Consider the following 17662-nt stretch of genomic DNA (forward strand, 5'->3'; position numbering starts at 1 on the left):
AGTTCCTTGTGCACCTATGCAATATGTTATGCAAGTATTTGTAAAGAAATTTTACCTAAAGGAACTCTCTTAAATGCATGGCATAACTTGTTTGTGATATCAGGGAACGCAATAAAGGTAAAATTATCATTATTCCTGTCATAGAACTTGAGTCATAGGGTTTTTAAAAAGTTGCCATTCTAAAAGCAGGGATACAAACTTTTCTTACTTCTGAACTGGCGACTTCAGAACCCCATAACTTAATCTTTCTTGGTACCTTTCTGGTTTTGTACTTATTTAGGTGCAGGTGTGCACCTAAGTACGAGTACAAAATGAGGGATTTCCTGCATAAATTCCGATCTTTAGTGATGTCCTGAGATCTCGGCCTGAAAAGCAAACTACCGCCGTATTTACACGATTGTAAGTCGACTCAAATGTAGGTGACCCCCCCCCCCCCTTCCCCCGCATCACATTTCTGAAAAAAAAAAAAAAAAACGAAACTTGGAGGTCGTTTATTCTTGGCCTTTAATAATAGAACGCGATAGCACTATTCTGCGGCCTCCACTTATCACCAGCCGCAATTGGCTGCCGCGCATAGGCGCGCCTGTGGGCACATTCCAAAACGAGAATGTACACAATTGCGCCATCGTCCTCACTAGCGCTGCTGTCGTGATCACTGCTGCGGTCCCACAGCTCGTCGTTCTACAGTAAAAGCTCGTTAATTCGACACTGACGGGACCGTGAAAAATTGTCGAATTATCCGAATGTCGAAATATCGAATGAACAACAGAAAACATGACATTTGCCCCAGCATGACATACCTTTATTTGGCAAAGAAGTTTGTTATTGTCGTCTGCTTTTTGGGTGAATTTGAGCGGCTACAATAGCTCTGACAGCTGCCAGATGCTCTGCGGCACACGAACCATCAGGAATTTGTTCTCGGACCGCAGCGGTGGCTGAGTGGTTGAGCATCCGCCTCGCATGCGGGAGGTGCGGGGTTCGATCCCCAGTGCTGCTGGGTACCCACCGGTGATACAATAGTTACAAGCTTTCCCCTGGTATGGTGCTCGGATTATTTAGGGTGAAATGCTTGGAAAATGGGTCTTTGACCCCACCTTGAGAAATCGAAAATACTTTGTGCCATGACGCTCTTTGGCCTCAGATGCTCTTGCGCCATAAAAATTCATCATCATCAGGAATTTGATCACAGAAGTCCTCCAGCTGGACAAGGCTTCTGCGGCTTCTTTCACCATGCGCTTCGGCGTTTGGGGCAGGTGCTCACAATCGTCATCTTCCGACGAATCGTCGTCGGCGCCTGTCACTTCTTGAATGATTTCGTCTTCGGTCAGCTGACCGGCAATGGCGACACCATCATCGATGGACACGTAATCGGCAAGCCGCACGGCAGAAGGCTTTTGGCACTGTAGGCTTCTAACGCCTCCATAATGCTGTTTTCATTCTTTTGTATTGCCAAGGTTTTTCTTTTGTAAGGCCAAGGTTTTTCTTTTAACATCATACTTGTCCATCACGTCAGAGTGTGCAACACCGTCCTTCAGCGCCTTCAATATTTCCACTTTCGTGGCTAGGTCCTTTGCCGGGTAGTACTTTGGCTGCTTTGCCGGTGTCGCCATCGGAGCAGGACGCGATGCCGAGGCGCGCAGGCACAGCGCGTTACGCACTCAAAAGCAGCACAGTAAACACCCTGGCAAAGCACGCAATAACCAGGAAAAATGCCTTAGGGTTAAACAACCGCGATCGATCGTAGCAGCAAGAAATACATGGCAACAACGACACGCCAAAACAAGACTTGCTGAAGATAGAGTCAACACAGCAAAGCACAAAGAGACACCGGGTGCTTCTGCCACTACTAACCTTGCTTCCCTCACCCTCTCTCGCACTGCTGATGACGATGACCTTACGGATGGCCTACGCTGCATACTTTTTTTTTTTTCAGCTTTACAGTAGTGCCGCTCTTGGCGGGCCTTGGAGCTAGGTCGAATTAACCGATGCGCGGTAAAATTTGGCCGTATCAACGAGAGTTTTGCCCCATAGACTCCTGTATATATAATTGTATTGACCACGCGTGCATGTCGAATTAACGATTTTTCAAATTAATGGGGGTCAAATTAATTAGCTTTTGCTGTAACATAGTTGTGCAGCGAAATCCTGCACTTCGGAAACAGCCACATCACGACATCGCGTGGAACAGCTGAAAATTTTGCCTCGTTGCAGCTGCCACACCTGTATCACCCGTTGCAAACGTCGAAGTTGCGGCCTGGCGCACAGTTGTTTGTTTCTTCGGCGTAAAGAATGACAGCCATCTTGAATGTAAACGTGAACGAGCGCCGCTTGCTTACTGGACTCGGAACACAAATGGCGAATGACGAAGCACTATATTAAATACTTGTGAAACGCGGCCGGTTGTAGTCAAATGCGTCAGAGCCAAAGAGAAACTACGCGTGAGCGGTGTCGGCTCTTCCGTTTGCTACCGACACTTTCCGGCATCGCTGCGGTTCTGAGTGGCGGCGCCGCCACGATTGGAACAGCAGCCCTCCCATAAACTATTGACACCCCCTTGAGTGCCGAGTGTGCGGTTGAAAGTAAAAAAAACAAAAAAACTTAGACGCCTATTGAGAATGGAAGGCGAAAGCGTTATCGGGCCACCTCTGCTTATCAGCAGCCGCTATGCCGCGGCCAAGTGGGGGGAGTGGGCTGGTGCCGGCGGTTTGCTGCTTATTGACACTGACCATCAGCTGCTGTGCACGAAGTGGGGATGCTGGTTCTGCACGTTGACATAGCAGCTGCTCAAGGCCAGCACCAAGAGCTATGCGACGGAGCTGCACAGCAAAAATGCAACCACACTGCAGCATGCCTGATATCTCGTTTTTCTCGCCTTTATTTATGGTGCAATGCTCTGATTCAAATTATAAGTCGACCCCCCCCCCCCCCCTTTGGATTTTCAAATTTTGAAAATATAGGTCGACCTACAATCATGTAAATGCAGTATGTGGCCTAATGGCTTTTGCCCAAAGCTTTACATGGGCCTAGTTAGGTCTGCTCTTGGGCAATGGCCTCTCCAAGTGCTGTATAACTACCCCACTCTGCTCTGCACCAAACTGCATTTGCTCTGTGCCTGGGTGCCACCTGGCTATGTGCAGGTCACTCCTTGTGCAGCATTGGGAGTGTCCTGAGGAGGGGGCACGCAATGTGGTTGCAGAGTGCCTGGGCAGGCTGGCGCTTGTGCGCCCTGCACTGCTTGTACCCCGCCTGGAGGAGTGTCTGGACAACCCGTCACCACTGGCCCGTGCCACCGTGGTGGCTGCCGCCAAGTGGGCTTTGGCTGAACGTTCACCCAGCACCACGCACACGGGCTCTGCTGCATCTTCAGGTGGGTGCTTTCCTTTCCTTGCTCTCTCCCCTTTTCCTTTTCTGGCTTTTTTTTTCTAGTTAAGGCATTAGAAGGTGTCCATTAGTGCACTGGTGAAAAAGGTGAGGAAGGCACAGTATTCACTGGGTGATGCTCGTTTCATTTTGCTATGCTAGCTATGCCCACAGGTGCAGAATGGAAGCTCGTAAGGTGCAGTGGTGGTTCCAGCAGAGGGTACCTCGGAACTTAAGTCCGCATGAGAGCAGGATACTGCAAATAGATGCGCATTCTTGCTCTCGTTGACACCACGTTCAGCTCATTTTGTTGGGCGTGGCAGCACCTTCTTAACAGGGACAGTGCCACCCAAACTGGTGGGAAGCAGTGGAGAGAGGTGCTTGAGCCTAGGGTAGAATTTTTTTTTTTTTTTTGTGGAGAACTTAACGAAACGCATAACCGGACAGTTGCAGAGCATGCTGTGAAAGAGGAAACAGCTCGGCTCCTTGTGTCCTCGGAGGTGTAAAGGCAGGAAATAAGGGAGAGCATACAGCGCTCTCCTGATGAACTGAAGTGAAAAAGAGCCAGCACGTTGAGCTCTGACACCCCAGCCTCTGTACAGTGGGCAGGAGAATGCGCAAGTGTAGTGTTTGGGTACTGCGGTTTTGTTCAAGGCTTGAGCCGCTTGGTGTCTGCCTCTTTCTCCTTCTCCTGCGTGGACCCATGCAGTATATGGTGTCATCACAGCAGGGACTCCCTCGGAAGCATCAGCTGTGCTGCGGCCACGGCTGGCCAAATTCCTGGGCGCTCTGGGAGACCCAGATCTTGGAGTGCGCCGGGTGGCACTGCTGGCACTCAATTCTGCTGCTCACAACCGTCCCCAGATGGTGCGCGACCTGCTTGATTCGTTGCTTCCACAATTATACCAGGAGACCAAAGTGCGGGTGAGTGTTACATGACGTCCTGAATCCTGAGGCAGAGACATGTGACAGTGGAAGTTCGCATGTCTGGTGCGGTGTGATAGTGTCACAGATTTTGTGGTGATTAGGGTTGTGCGAATATCTGAACATTTTGGATATCGAAGTAAATAATGCGATATTTGATTCGGGCTTCGAAATGAATAGCATTATTTGGAAACTTCGAGTATTTTCGAAGTATTCGAAGTTCAAGAATTCAAGAAAACAAGCTGTTGTATGAGACAGTTGTTATACTCTAGGATACCTGCGGGCAGTCGCATTGTTCTGATCGTGTGCACATGCCGCACATACGACGCGGCAGCCGCGTCTGAGCTCTGCCTTTGATGGCTGCATGATTCGGCAAGTCGCTGACTAGTGCACGTGGTAGGACAAAGCCCAGACAGCTCAGATGCAAAAGTGAACGGGACGCAGTGGGTACTGCGCCGCGCCTGCTGCACGGGAGGCTTGAAATACTAAGGGGCCAAAAAAATATGAATGCAGAAATATCAATATGACCGAGGCGAGTGCTCTGTTGACATTGGCTTTTGTCTTAGCAGTGTTGCTTGAAATGAACTTAGAAACAGGCGATACCTTCCTGTTTATTCCCTTTGACAGTTGAAATTAGATGAGAAGTGAAACATCAAAGTATTTTAGGTACCATGAAAGTGTTTTATCAGTCTTCGCTTGATCAGTCATCACTAATTTCTTGCATGGTCACGATTCTGGTGTAAGGGTGCACGTGTCCCGTGTTTCTCTGCCACCTTTTCATGTTGTTTAATTGAGAGTACTTGCGTGACAAAGAGTTTCATTTAAACCTTCTCGCCAATGATACCAATGATAGGTGTACCCTGTGCCTTCACACAGCGGTGCACCTTGTGGTGCAAGAGGGCGTGCTCGCATCTCCTCGTGCCTCGTGCTGGCCCACGCAGATGATGCGCCTCCATCCTGAACAGCACAATGTGCAGCATTGATTTACAGAAGGACTCATCACGGAAATCGCGGTTGCTGCATCCCCCGATTGTTATACGGTGGCATGCCACATGTCGTTCCTGGCACATGCGTAGTGCCTTCGCTGACATCTTTTTACATTCGTGTGACGGACACGGCTCTGGCCATAGCCTCCTCTGGCACTGGCATAAGCGCGTGATCTTGTGTGCGTGGTGTGGTCATGTGACAGTATGCCGTGCGAACGAGATAGGAGAAATTGTGGCATTGGATGCAGCGTATCTGAAATTTCAGCATCTGAAGAATCTGTTAGCGACTTATGTGTTTAAAATGAACATCATGTAAAGATTGCACGTTAAGACCCTGAGACTATTTGTGTTTAGTGCACTTTGTCTTGCTGCTGTTTGAACATTGCCTGACACAAGTTTAAAAGCATTTTTTTTTTGTCTTAGTGAATGAATTCTGCTAACCACGTCTTTTTGCATGTGCTATTGAGGTCTAATGGATTTCCTCTTTTTTTTTTACTACTAACTTTCAAGTCTCAAACTATTTGCTGCGCTTCAAAGCTATTTGAACAAAATAACTATTCCATTCAAACTGAAAATTCACTATTCATGCATGCCTAGTGAAGATACTAAGATGTCATCTAGTGGCCAAAATATGCATCAGTCGTGCCACTTTTGTTGGCGGCTAGAAAGCTTCAGTTACATGCCATCAGTGTCTTCCCAACACAATGTGTGCTTCCTGGTGCTTATTTTTTTTTTCTCCTGGTGCCTTTTTTTTTGTCGCATTACTTCATATAAAATTGTGTTCACGCAATCAAAAAGTCGTCTCTGCCACACTGCCAGGTACGTAGTGTATACCCCCTACACCTATCCTTTCTTAATATCGCTCCCTCTTTTTTTCCCTCTCCCTGTCCCTTCATTCCCGCTAGTTGCAGCTCAGGTGCTTCAGGTTTCGATGGCAGATGCCACGGCTAGCAACATCTTTTTCTTCCATTGTTATTTCATTACTAAATAGCCACTAACAACACACTGCCATATTACCCATGACAAGAGCACTGTGACAGTTGTGGTTGGGCATGCTGTGTGCTGCTGTGTTTCTTTGCACTGACATGTTTACATGAGTAAGCTTTTGATGGCTGTCACGAGACACAATGACAAAACCTCGTCTTGAACCCCCTGGTGGAGGATGCCATTCAATACTCCTCCTAGTGGTTGGAGCTTTTGTGCCACTAGAAACCCAGGCAAGCTGCTGGCACACTGTGTGAGGATTTCTTTGGCCAGAGGTGTTGCAGGGCGACTTTTTTAATATCTGTGTAGCAGACCTTGCTTATCTTGCACTGCTGTAATGAAATTTATTCCGTCCATGTGCTTGAGCAAGCGTTATCAGAGAGTGATTGTTTTAGCCCACCAGAACTGCATGTGAGGTCCCAGAGACTGTGGGCCAGAACAGGAATTCCTGTGTTTATGGCTCTGTGTGGTAGGCGGTGTCATGCTTAGTGTGCAATGTCTTCCTGACGTGGGCTCATGGATAGGTGTGGCTTATCTGCTTGCAGCCTCTCAGCAATGAATTGTGTTAAGTATAGACTGCAGCTTTTTATGTGGGGACCACGAGAGTGCTTTATTTTTATTTTTGCATTGATACTTCACCGTTTTCCTTCCAGAACGAACTGATTCGTGAGGTTGAGATGGGACCATTCAAACACACTGTCGACGATGGGCTGGACATTCGCAAGGTGATGTACACAAGTTGAGCTCTGCTGTAGTCTGGGTTGCAACTCACAGCTGGTACGTAACCCTGTCGTGTCTTGTATTTTTGCAGGCAGCATTTGAGTGCATGTACACGCTGCTGGACACTTGCCTGGAACAGTTAGATGTCTTTGAGTTCCTGAACCACGTGGAGGAAGGCCTCAAGGACCACTATGACATCAAGATGCTCACCTATTTGATGCTGGTCCGTCTGGCAACCCTGTGCCCAGCTGCCATTCTGCAGAGTTAGTGTTACATTCTTTTCTCTTGTTTATCAACTCTATTGTTTTTGTATTGACTGATTGATTTCATTTCACTGAATCAGTAGTAGTGGTTTAATTGAGAGTGAATTTGAGGGACATTAGAGCCTATGCTCCCACAGCACAATTCAGTGCAGGCATCGCTTTCTAGGCTGCTGTGTACAGTGGACACATTGCCTATAGCTGTCTCCTACAGAAAAAGCCACTGAGCATGATAGCCAGTATAGGCGTGCACTTACAAGGGGGGGGGGGGGGGGGGGGGTAGGGGTGCCATGTCTGCTCAGCACCTTTGCTGTGTCAGACTTGTCCTGTCATTGTTTATGGATAGGTGTTATGGCATGCAGGTTTTTTGACAGTACTGGTAGCTGGATACCCGTTCCAAGAACTGCTTACTTGCTGGGTCACTTTGAGGCAGTCTTTTCAGGCTCTTTTTTGCAGTTAATAAAAGACAAATGATTCGTATATTTTCTGTGGTTTAGAGAAAATGGAAATTCATTTGGAAGCGTGCTGTTACATTTATGCCTCAGTGGCGCAGGGACTGCCTTCCACTGCTGATGTTACACATGAAAGTAAAAACTACTGCTCAATAATATTTCCTATATTTTTGGAATTCCATCACATTGAGTAAATATTGTCACCAACAAACGTAGGGCGAGACAAAAGTGGCTTTTAATCGGATGGCCAAGAAGACCAGCAGCGCGTCCGAGCGGGAACGTCGTCTTCCTCGCTCCCACATGCCGCTCGGCCGCATGGCGGCGCTCGCAGATAGTGAGCAGTGTGGCATTGCCCCCTCCTTTCAAGAGGCATCGCCTCGATGCCTCCAGCAAGGGGGAAAAACAGTATGGAGGCGCCGAAAGTGCGAAGGCGCTTGTGGCGTTGGCACTGAATCTGAACCCCGACAGCGGCCAACGGGCGTAATACGGTTTCATGCAAGTCAAGTGGACGACTTCAGACTTGGGCGGTCGAGAAGAGCGGACAGCTCCTTGCAGGAACACTTCATAGTTCACATTGCTGAGTTGACGTAGCACCTTGTAGGGGCTGAAGTAGCGGCGCAGAAGCTTTTCAGAGCGCCCGCGCAAACGTATAGGGCTCCATACTCAGACGTGCTCGTCGGGTTTGTAAATCGCCTCCCTGTGGCGGAGGTTGTAACGCCGGGCGTCAGTTGTCTGCTGGTGGTGAATCCGTTGTCTAGCAAGGTGGCGAGCAGCTTCTGCGTCATGAACGAATTGGTCAGGGCTTGTGACAGACGAGGGGGCACAATCCAGGAGCAGCATGGCGTTCAGCATCGTCGGGGCGTCTTGGCCATACACCAAATGGAAGGGAGTGAAGCGCGTCGTTTCTTGGAAGGCGGTGTTATACGCAAACGTGGTGTAAGGGAGTATTTTGTCCCAATTGCGATGGTCAGCGTCGACATAAATAGACATCATATTTGCAATGGTCTTGTTCAGCCTCTCAGTCAGCCCATTCGTTTGAGGATGGTAAGCAGTCGTTTTTCTATGACTGGAGACACTGAGACGCAGGACCTCATGTGTAAGGGCCTACATAAACGCGGTTCCCCGGTCAGATAATACAACCACGGGGGCGCCGTGGCGAAGCACAATGTGGTGAACAAAGAACTGTGCTATTTCAGCCGTGGTGCCACGGGGAAGAGCCTTGGTTTCACAGTGGCGGCTGAGGTAGTCCGTGGCAACAACAATATAACAGTTACCCTTGGAGGACACTGGGAATGGGCCCAGTAAGTTCATTCCGACTTGCTGAAATGGGATTCGCGGTGGATCAATTGTCTTCAAAAGGCCGGCCGGTTTTGTTGGCTGTATCTTCCGTCGTTGACACTCACGACAGGTTCTAACGTAGCAATGGACGACCGCAGCAAGCCGAGGCCAGTATTACTTGTGGCGGAGGCGTCCCAATGTTCTGGAAAAACCGAGGTGGCCAGAAGAAAGGTAGTCGTGACATGCCGCAAGGACGAAGCGCGGTTGGGATAACGAGGAGATACGCAATTTCACTCAGGCCGTAGTTTTCCTTGTAGAGGACTCCATCTATTAAGCAAAACGACGAAAGTTTGTGCAAGAAGAGTCTGGGCGGAGATGGAGCGCTTAGTTCGAGGTACTCGATTAGTGGCAGCAGTTCGCAGTCGGCCCTCTGGTGGTGGGCAAGGTCGGACGTGGTGACAGCGCCAAGGAAAGCAGAATCGTCGTCGGCCTCACCTGGTGGGCACGGAAAAGGAGCTCAGGAGAGACAGTCTGCATCGCTATGTTGCTGACCCGACTTATACACGATGGTGACGTCGAACTCTTGCAATCGAAGGCTCCACTGTGCAAGTCGCCCCGATGGATCTTTCAGGTTCGCAAGCCAACACAAGGAGTGATGATCGCTGACGACTCGAAACGGGCGGCCGTACAGGTACGGACGGAATTTCGTGATTGCCCACACAACAGCGAGACACTCCTTTTCCGTGATGGAATAATTGACTTCGCAACGGGACAAAGTGTGACTTGTGTATGTGATCACGCGTTCCACACCATCTTGCCACTACACAATCACCGCACCGAGACCAACATTGCTGGCATCTGTGTGCAGTTCCGTGTCGGCTTCCTTGTCGAAGTGGCCAAGGATAGGCGTAGATTGGAGGCGGGCCTTAAGTTCTGTGAAAGCTTTTTCCTGATCTTGGCTCCAGAAGGGTTCGGAGTCTTTTGTCAGGCGAGTCAGCGGCTCTGCGAGCCTGGAGAAGTTTTGAACGAACTTCCGATAATAGGCGGAAAGCCCCAGAAAACTCCGCAAGCTTCGTTTATCTGTTGGCTGTGGAAATGCAGCAACGGCAGCCGTCTGTTCTGGGTCGGGGCGAACGCCTTGAGCGCTCACAATATGGCCAAGAAACTTGGAGCTCCCTAAATGCGAAGTGGTACTTTTCAGGCTTGAGAGACAGACCCGCGGAATGAATTGCCTCAAGAACAGCACGCAAATGTTTCAGGTGCTCCTCGAACATGTCGGAGAAAATCACGTTGTCGAGATACATCAGGCAGGACTGCCACTTCAGGTCAGTTAGTACGGTGTCCATCATGCGTTGGAAGTTGTGCAGGAACTGAACACAAGCCGAAAGGAAGCATCTTAAATTCGTACACTCCGTCGGGAATAACAAAGGTGGTCTTTTCTCGGTCACGTTCGTCGACCTCGATTTGCCTACAACCGCTACGCAGGTCGACTGACGAAAAGTAGGTAGCATGGTGGAGGCGGCCTAATGAGTCATCAATGCACGGCAGTGGATATACATCCTTTTTGTTAACGTTGTTGAGACGTCTATAATTTATGCAGAACCGTAGGCTGCCGTCTTTCTTTGCGACGAGAACAACAGGTGACGCCCAGGGGCTCGTCCATGGTTGTATGACGTCGTTGCGAAGCGTTTCGGCAACTTGGTAGCGGATGGCATCTCGTTGCTTCGATGAAACACGATAAGGACACTTACATAGCGGTGTCTGGTCACTATCGACGATAATGCGGTGCTTAGTTATTGCCGTCTGACGTACCTTGGAGGTTGACGCAAAACAGTCGCGGAAAGAGTCAATAAGGCTTTCCACGCGGCGTTTCTGATTGGTCAGAACGTCAGGGTTCACGTCGGTCTTGATGGCGGTTGCCGTGTCCTGTTCCGCTGTTCCTGGGTCCGTTCTGGATAAGGCACGTTGGCCGGCATGCTCGCCAAGTTCTTCAAAATGGGCAATCACTGCGTTTTTGTCAAACGTTGGGGTTCGCAACTAAAGTTAGTCACTAAGAGCTCTGTACGCGCGCCAACAAGGTCCACAAGGGCGCGAGCAACGCAAACTTGCCGAGACAGTAGCAGCGTCATGTTCGCTTCGGCAATGCCCCGAGTAACGAAGCTGGTATCACACTGGACTGTGACAAACTTGCTTGCTCTCGGCGGTATCGTTGTGTGGTCGTCAGAGATGCGTAGTGCTGCCTTGTGCGGCTCGGGGTTGGTATCAACGGCCCGCTGTGTCGAAAACGATACGAATTGCTCATGCTGGTTGATGACTGCCCCATACTCTTTAAGGAAGTCCATGCCGAGAATTGGTTCTTTGGAGCACTCTCGTAGCACGGCGAAGGAGCCAATGAAAGTTGCACCGAAGATCTTTATAAGGCAGGTGCAGATGCCAACCGGCGTTACCACATGGCAACCAGCTATGCGTATCTGCGGCCCATGCCAAGGTGTTAGAACCTTTCTGAGGGTCGCGGCTAAGTGGCTACTCATGACAGAAAAGTCTGCTCTGTATCCACAGGTGCTGACACGTCATAGCCATCGGCGGCAACAAGAATTTCGGCGGCGGAAACAATTCTTTGACAACTCGTCGATGAGGTCTTTGGTGCCGTCGTCGATGGGGCCGTCTCTGAGGTCATCAGTGAGGTCGCCGGTGTGGTCGTCGACGCGGTCGTCGGTGGGGTTGCCAGTGGGAACGTCTTTGAGGTTGGCGGGTGGGGTTGTTGGCGTTCGGGTCGTCGCATAAAGTCGTTGGATGGAGGCTGTTCACTCTTTGTGGCAGCGGCGGTCCTATCCCCGGAGGACGCCATCTTCAGTTTTCCCGGTGGGGGGACGTGCCTCTGAATTGGCCAAAGGATGATGCGTGACTGGGTGAAGGAACCCGTCTTGGAGACGGCGACCTAGACTGACGTCGTGGAGGCGTTGAGGGCAGCACATGATCGGCCAGGTACTGTTCAATGTCTTGCAATCTCTCACCATAGCGCGGTCAAGGTGCGCTCGGTGGAAATCCTCTTAATCCTATCCGCCAGTACGGGCAGTTGCGGAGGACATTACCAATGACCAGACTCCCTGCAGTGGTAGCTAGTGGCCGGTTGTTGGGTGTGCGCCACACGTCCGCTTTCCGAACAGGGCGCGGGTCACGCAGCTCGTCGGAGGGGGGAAGGTACCCCTGTGTTGGTTTGGCAGCAGGGCAGAATGCATGTGGCACCGGCGCAGGTCTCCGCAGGGCTTCACTGTAGCTCATGATGTACGGCTCTGGCTGCGGTTTCAGTAGGGCTTCGCTGTAGCTCACGATGGACGGCTCCGGCTGTGGTGCCGGTGGTGGCTGGACCGCTCGCTGAATTCCGTCACGGACGGCATCGGTTACAGCTGCAACACTGGCAGGTGGAGCATCTAAGCGGAGGTTGCGCAGTTCTTCGCGAACCACACTCCGTACAAGCTCCCGAAGCGCCTCGTCTCCGGCGGCTGGCAGGGCCGCACAATAGTTGGTGGCCGCAACACTTTTCTGACGACTGTACTGCGCACCGAGTTCCTGCAAGGAACGTTCCATGCCCGTGGCTTCTTTGGCAAAGTCAGCGACGGTTCTTGGAGGGTCCCGTATGAGGCCAGCGAAGAGCTGCTCTTTCACTCCACGCATGAGGTGGCGCACCTTCGTAGCCTCGGGCATTGCAGGGTCAGCCCCGTTGAAGAGGCAGGTCATGTCCTCTATAGACATGGCGACGCTCTTGTTGGACTGCTGTGACCTGGAGCGAAGGGCAATTTCGGCATTTTCTTTTCGCTTGCTCGAACTGAATGTTGCGAGCAACTCATGGCAAAAAGCTGCCCAGTTGGAGAACGACGCCTCGTGGTTCTCGAACCACATTTTTGCTGAGTCCTGCAGTGCGAAATATACAGTCATCAGCTTCCGTACATCTTCCTATTGATTGAATGCGGCTACACGGTCAAAACTGGCCAACCAATCTTCTACATCCTCGAACCGGTCGCCGTAGAAGGATGGTGGCGACCGAGGTGCGAGAAGGATGACCGGCGGGGCACTGCCAGAGCATTGGCCTGTCTGGCTGCCAGTAGTGGAGGTTATAGCTTGCACAGGCCTTGTTAGTGGCTCAGACTCGGGCTGCAGGCCTCGCAGGCGACGGCTCGCTTTGTGGACAGCTGTGGCATCCGCACGTCGGTAAGAAGCGTGAAGGATATCGTCGGGGTCAGCGTACATGGGAAGATACCCAGCACGGCTCTACCAAAATGTCACGGACAAACGTAGGGCGACACAAAAGGGGCTTTTAATCGGATGGCTAAGAAGACCAGCAGCGCGCGTCCGAGCGGGAGCGTCATCTTCCTCACTCCCACACGAGCCCAAACATGCCGCTCGGCTGCATGGCGGTGCTCGCATGCAGAATGTGAGCAGTGTGGCAATATTATATAAGCATTCGTCACCTTTGGTCTTCATTTTGACTGTAGGGGCCTCGGTGGGTGGAGGGCGGGCCGGGAGGGGTGGGGGGTGGAGTTGCGCTTACACTTGTGGATTTTGCTCCACAATATTCAAATTTGATGGCGGCAGTGAAATAAACTTTAGCTTGGCCTGTGGTAGTCAGTGCATTGGTTTCAGGACCCAAGCGTTTAGTATTTTCATGCAATAGAAGTGACATTATTTTGCCAAAATGTTAGTGTATGGATTGCGCTATTTTAAGTGAGCACTGGTGGAATGGTGATGTAGTGCTGCGTAGGTTTGTGTAACTGAAAGAGTGCTTCCCACCTTTGTACACCAGGGCTGGAGCGCCTCGTGGAGCCGCTGAAGGCCACCTGTGCGAGCAAGATCAAAGCCAACTCGGTGAAGCAGGAGTTTGAGAAACAGGATGAGCTGAAGCGCTCCGCGATGCGGGCATTCACTGCACTTTTGGCCATCCCAGATGCAGGTGAGCTGGTCTGCATTATTACTGTTGTATTGCTCTTTCAATATATTGCGCACAGTAAAACCTTGTTAATTCGGTCCCCACAAATTTGGATAATTCGGGCCACCGCTGGAGCCCTGCCAAATGCTCATGAAAGTTTATGGCGTTTCTTCGGGTGCTTTGCTGGAATCTTTGGTAAACTCAGACAGGCTCCCAAAGTGGCAGCATGTCGAAGTATAACTGCTGGACAAGTGAGCACCCAGATATTCGTTCTTGGGCCTGAGCTGCATATTCCATTATTTTTCACACCCCTCTTATGTGTGTTAACGGCAAATCTGTTGAAGATCGGCAGGTCCCTGTTGATAACCGAGAGGGAGTCTGTCACGTATAATAGGGAGTCTGAAATAAAAGCATGAATGAAAAAGGTTTGAAGAAGACGACGAGGATGGCGATAAGGATGACGTGGATTAACCAAAGAATAAAGAAGATGAAGAAGTACTCAGTGAGGTGGGAAGAGATGATTGGTGGAGAAGAGAAGAAGAGGACGTTGACAAGGATTACGTGGACTAACGCCAAGGCTATAAAAGCGTGAGGGAGAGCGAGGCACGGGGGGAAGAACAGAGAAGCGGAGGTTCAGGCGGGCCAGGGACGCTTCGGCTGGAAGAGAGCAATGCTGGCTACTGCTCCGGTGAGCTCGAGTCCTACGGCTTCGCACCGTGGACTTCAGTCGTTCCTGAGCCCGTTCCGGGGGTCAACGGAGGACGCTACCACCTGCTACGGCCAAGGTTGTCTCCAGCGCTGTTGCCACCCATCCGGGTGGTGCCTCGAACGCCAACGTCACCGGCATCACCTCCACGGGCGCTTGGACCGGGAGCTTGTACGACGCAGCCAACAATGCCGCCAGTGATGCCAGTCCGAGCATGTCGAACGCCACCTCGAACGCCGTCTACTGGACGCATGCAACGCCGCATCCGCACCGAACCAACCGTGAACACGAACGCCGACTGCTAACAGTAGGACGCTAGTAGTAGACGCTAATAACAGTGTTCCCGGGTCGTGTGTATTTCTAGTCTTTATGTTTTGTGTTAGTTTCGTTAGTTTTGTGTGCCAATGTTTGTGTCACGTAGGGTGTATTAAATGTGCGTCTGTGGGTACACCTGTCGCCTAATCCATTCTTTCGGTCCGAGTGTTCTCCGGGGAGATCCATGACAAAGATAAGTGGCGAGCCTGTGCCAGGATTCATTTCCTTTTTGTTTTCTCTGATTTTTGCGATTTCTCAACGGCAGAAAGTATGGATTTGGCAAAAACGTTAGAACTGGCTCTCAAGCTAGGGTTAAGCAAGGAAGAGGCGATGCGTCTCTGTGACGAGGAGAAAGAAAAGGCAAAAAGGCAGAGAGAGGAAAAGGGTGCAAGCATGCACAGACGCTCGCGAGATAGAGCTCGCGAAGCAGAAGAGCGGGAAGATAAAAGAGCTCGCGAAGCAGATGAAAGAGCTCGCAAGGCAGAAGAGCGGGAGGCTAGAAGGGCTCGCGAGGGAGAAGAACAGGAGAAAAGAAGGATAGAAAGGGAGAAGGAGTTCCTTTTGTAGCAACAGGCACACGTGCGGGAGGATATGAGATCACTAACAGTGATCAGCGTTCCTTAGCGGGTGTTGAATCTCCTAGACCGGCCAGAGTTTCCCCAAGAAAGCTGATGGCTCCTTTTGATGACAGAAGAGATGATTTGGACGCTTATCTGCAACGATTCGAGTGGATAGCTTTGGGGCAAGGCTGGGAGCGCGGTGAATGGGCCACGGCATTGAGCATGTGTTTAGTCGGGGAGGTGCTGAATGTGTTTAAGAGAATGCCTGCTGCAGATTCCATGGACTACGAGAAAGTCAAGAAAGCATTCCTCCAATCCTTCAAAGATTCAGGCTTACGGCAGAGGGTTTTCATGAGAGATTTCGCACCGCGAATTGTGAGGATTCTGAAATGGCTAAGCAGTTCTCCTGCAGGCTGACCAACTATTTTGACAGGTGGCTTGATACAGTGAAAGCTCGTTAATTCACAACTCGTTAATTCAAAATTTTGGATAATTTGAAATAGTCATCGTGGTCCGGTCCGTAGTGCATAGAAGTCTATGCGCGTAACAGCTCGTTAATTCACTCAGAAATTGGCGCCGCCACCCATAATTCGAACTGCGCGCTGCCAAGCGCCGCTGTTGAAAACCATCGTTGGAAGCTTTCACGGCAGAACGATAGATGGCACAACCATCGGGGCGCCGCTAGGGTGCTGGAACAAGTACTAACCAGTCTTTCCTGCCGCGACTGCTTCGAGGAACGACGTTTTAGTGTTTTAGCCCTCGTTTTGCACGCCGCTTGCTGTGAGCTTGTCCACGAGATGTGTTCGCGTGGGAAATACTGCACCAAGACGGTGAAGGAGAAAGTGGTGATTTTACGCGAGGTGGACGAACGGAAGGCCAGCAAAGTGGAAATCGCGAAAAAGCACGGAAAACCAGAAGACCAGCACCATCACATTGCTCACAGCAATGCACATGTTGGTGCGTGCATGGGAGCAGGTCACGCCGTCCACAATTGCAAACTGCTTCCACCACTGTGGCTTTGCTGCCGGAAGTATGGAAGAAAGTGGCGACGATGGGAGTCCAGAGCCTGCGGCTGTGCGTGCTGTGCTGCAGGACGCTAGTTTTGATGATTACGTTGAAGTAGACAGCGATGCAGCAGTGTGCTGTGCCCGAAGTGATGAGGACATAGTCGCTGAAATTAATGGGGAGCAATCTGTCCCAGAAGAGGCAGAAGACGAGGACGACGACGAGGAGCAAGAGCCCGTGCGTTCGTCCGCGGCAGAAGTTATGGGAGCGCTGAATGTCGCGCGCCTTTTCTTCAGCTTTGAAGAGGGGGAAGAAGACTCCCTGCTTCGCATTCGCGCGCTAGAAGACCGAGTGACTACTGTAGCCCTCAGAGAGAAGAAGCAGAAGATGATAACATATTGTTTTGCTAAATAAATGTTTTTCGTGCCCTCCGGGCATCAAACGCGTCCATTTTTTCTCACTTTCATTAGTTCGAATTTTGGGTAATTCGAACTGGCCTGGCGGCCCCGTTGAATTCGAATTAACGAGCTTTTACTGTATGTCAGATAAGAAAAAAGAAATAAGAAAAAACGGGTGCGTGACAAGCTGGTGACAAAGCAGTTTTTAGCATGTTGCAGTCCAAAGCTAGCGCTATTCCTGAAAGAAAGGAGGTTGTGTTCGCTGGGAGAGTTGGCCGACACTGCAGACCAATTCTTCGAGGCTTAAGGGCTGAGAAATATGAGTAAGGCAAAGGAGGAAACCCAAAAGGTCCTAGAGACAGATGCGACAATATCAAGATCCTATGGCGGTGCATCTAAGGTGCCAGTGAGGTGTTTCCTCTGCGGCAAGGTGGGACACCGTGCAGTTGACTGTCGGACCAGTACCGTTGCCCAAAAGACACAGGTTGTGTGTCAGGGTTGTAAGAGGAGAGGACACACTGTGGATGAGTGCCGATATAGAGCACAGGACAGAGCTGCATGCGTTGTCGACTCTCGAGCAGAACTTGTCACACCATCTGAAGTTTCACAGTTGAAAGGAGAAAAAACTCCGCTGGAAAATGAGGCGGTGAGTGGAACACCCAAGTCGAAAACAGCAATGCCGGTGGTGGTTGGGTAAATAGGGGACCGACCTACCTATATTCGGGTTTAGAGAAAGCGAAGCCAACACAGTTTTGGTTCGGAGAAACCTGGTGAGGGACGAGGATCTTAC

The 17662-nt window shown here is 50.6% G+C and overlaps 1 protein-coding gene across 3 annotated transcripts in view; it reads left to right on the forward strand.

Moving 5' to 3' along the window:
* The window catches only part of Cand1 (Cullin-associated and neddylation-dissociated 1), a 59989-nt gene that overhangs the window by 35460 nt on the left and 6867 nt on the right, over window positions 1–17662 (forward strand). The window contains exons 24-28 of one of the 3 annotated variants that reach the window (XM_077662254.1): window positions 3138–3367; window positions 4088–4284; window positions 6908–6979; window positions 7066–7237; window positions 13766–13912. In XM_077662254.1, coding sequence (XP_077518380.1) covers window positions 3138–3367; window positions 4088–4284; window positions 6908–6979; window positions 7066–7237; window positions 13766–13912 — 818 coding nt within the window. Of the gene's footprint in view, window positions 1–3137; window positions 3368–4069; window positions 4285–6907; window positions 6980–7065; window positions 7238–13765; window positions 13913–17662 lie in introns of all 3 variants that reach the window. The other 2 variants (XM_077662255.1, XM_077662253.1) reach the window with 2 other exon arrangements.

The sequence above is a fragment of the Amblyomma americanum genome, chromosome 4 (genome assembly GCF_052857255.1).
Source record: "Amblyomma americanum isolate KBUSLIRL-KWMA chromosome 4, ASM5285725v1, whole genome shotgun sequence".
Taxonomy (NCBI): domain Eukaryota; kingdom Metazoa; phylum Arthropoda; class Arachnida; order Ixodida; family Ixodidae; genus Amblyomma; species Amblyomma americanum.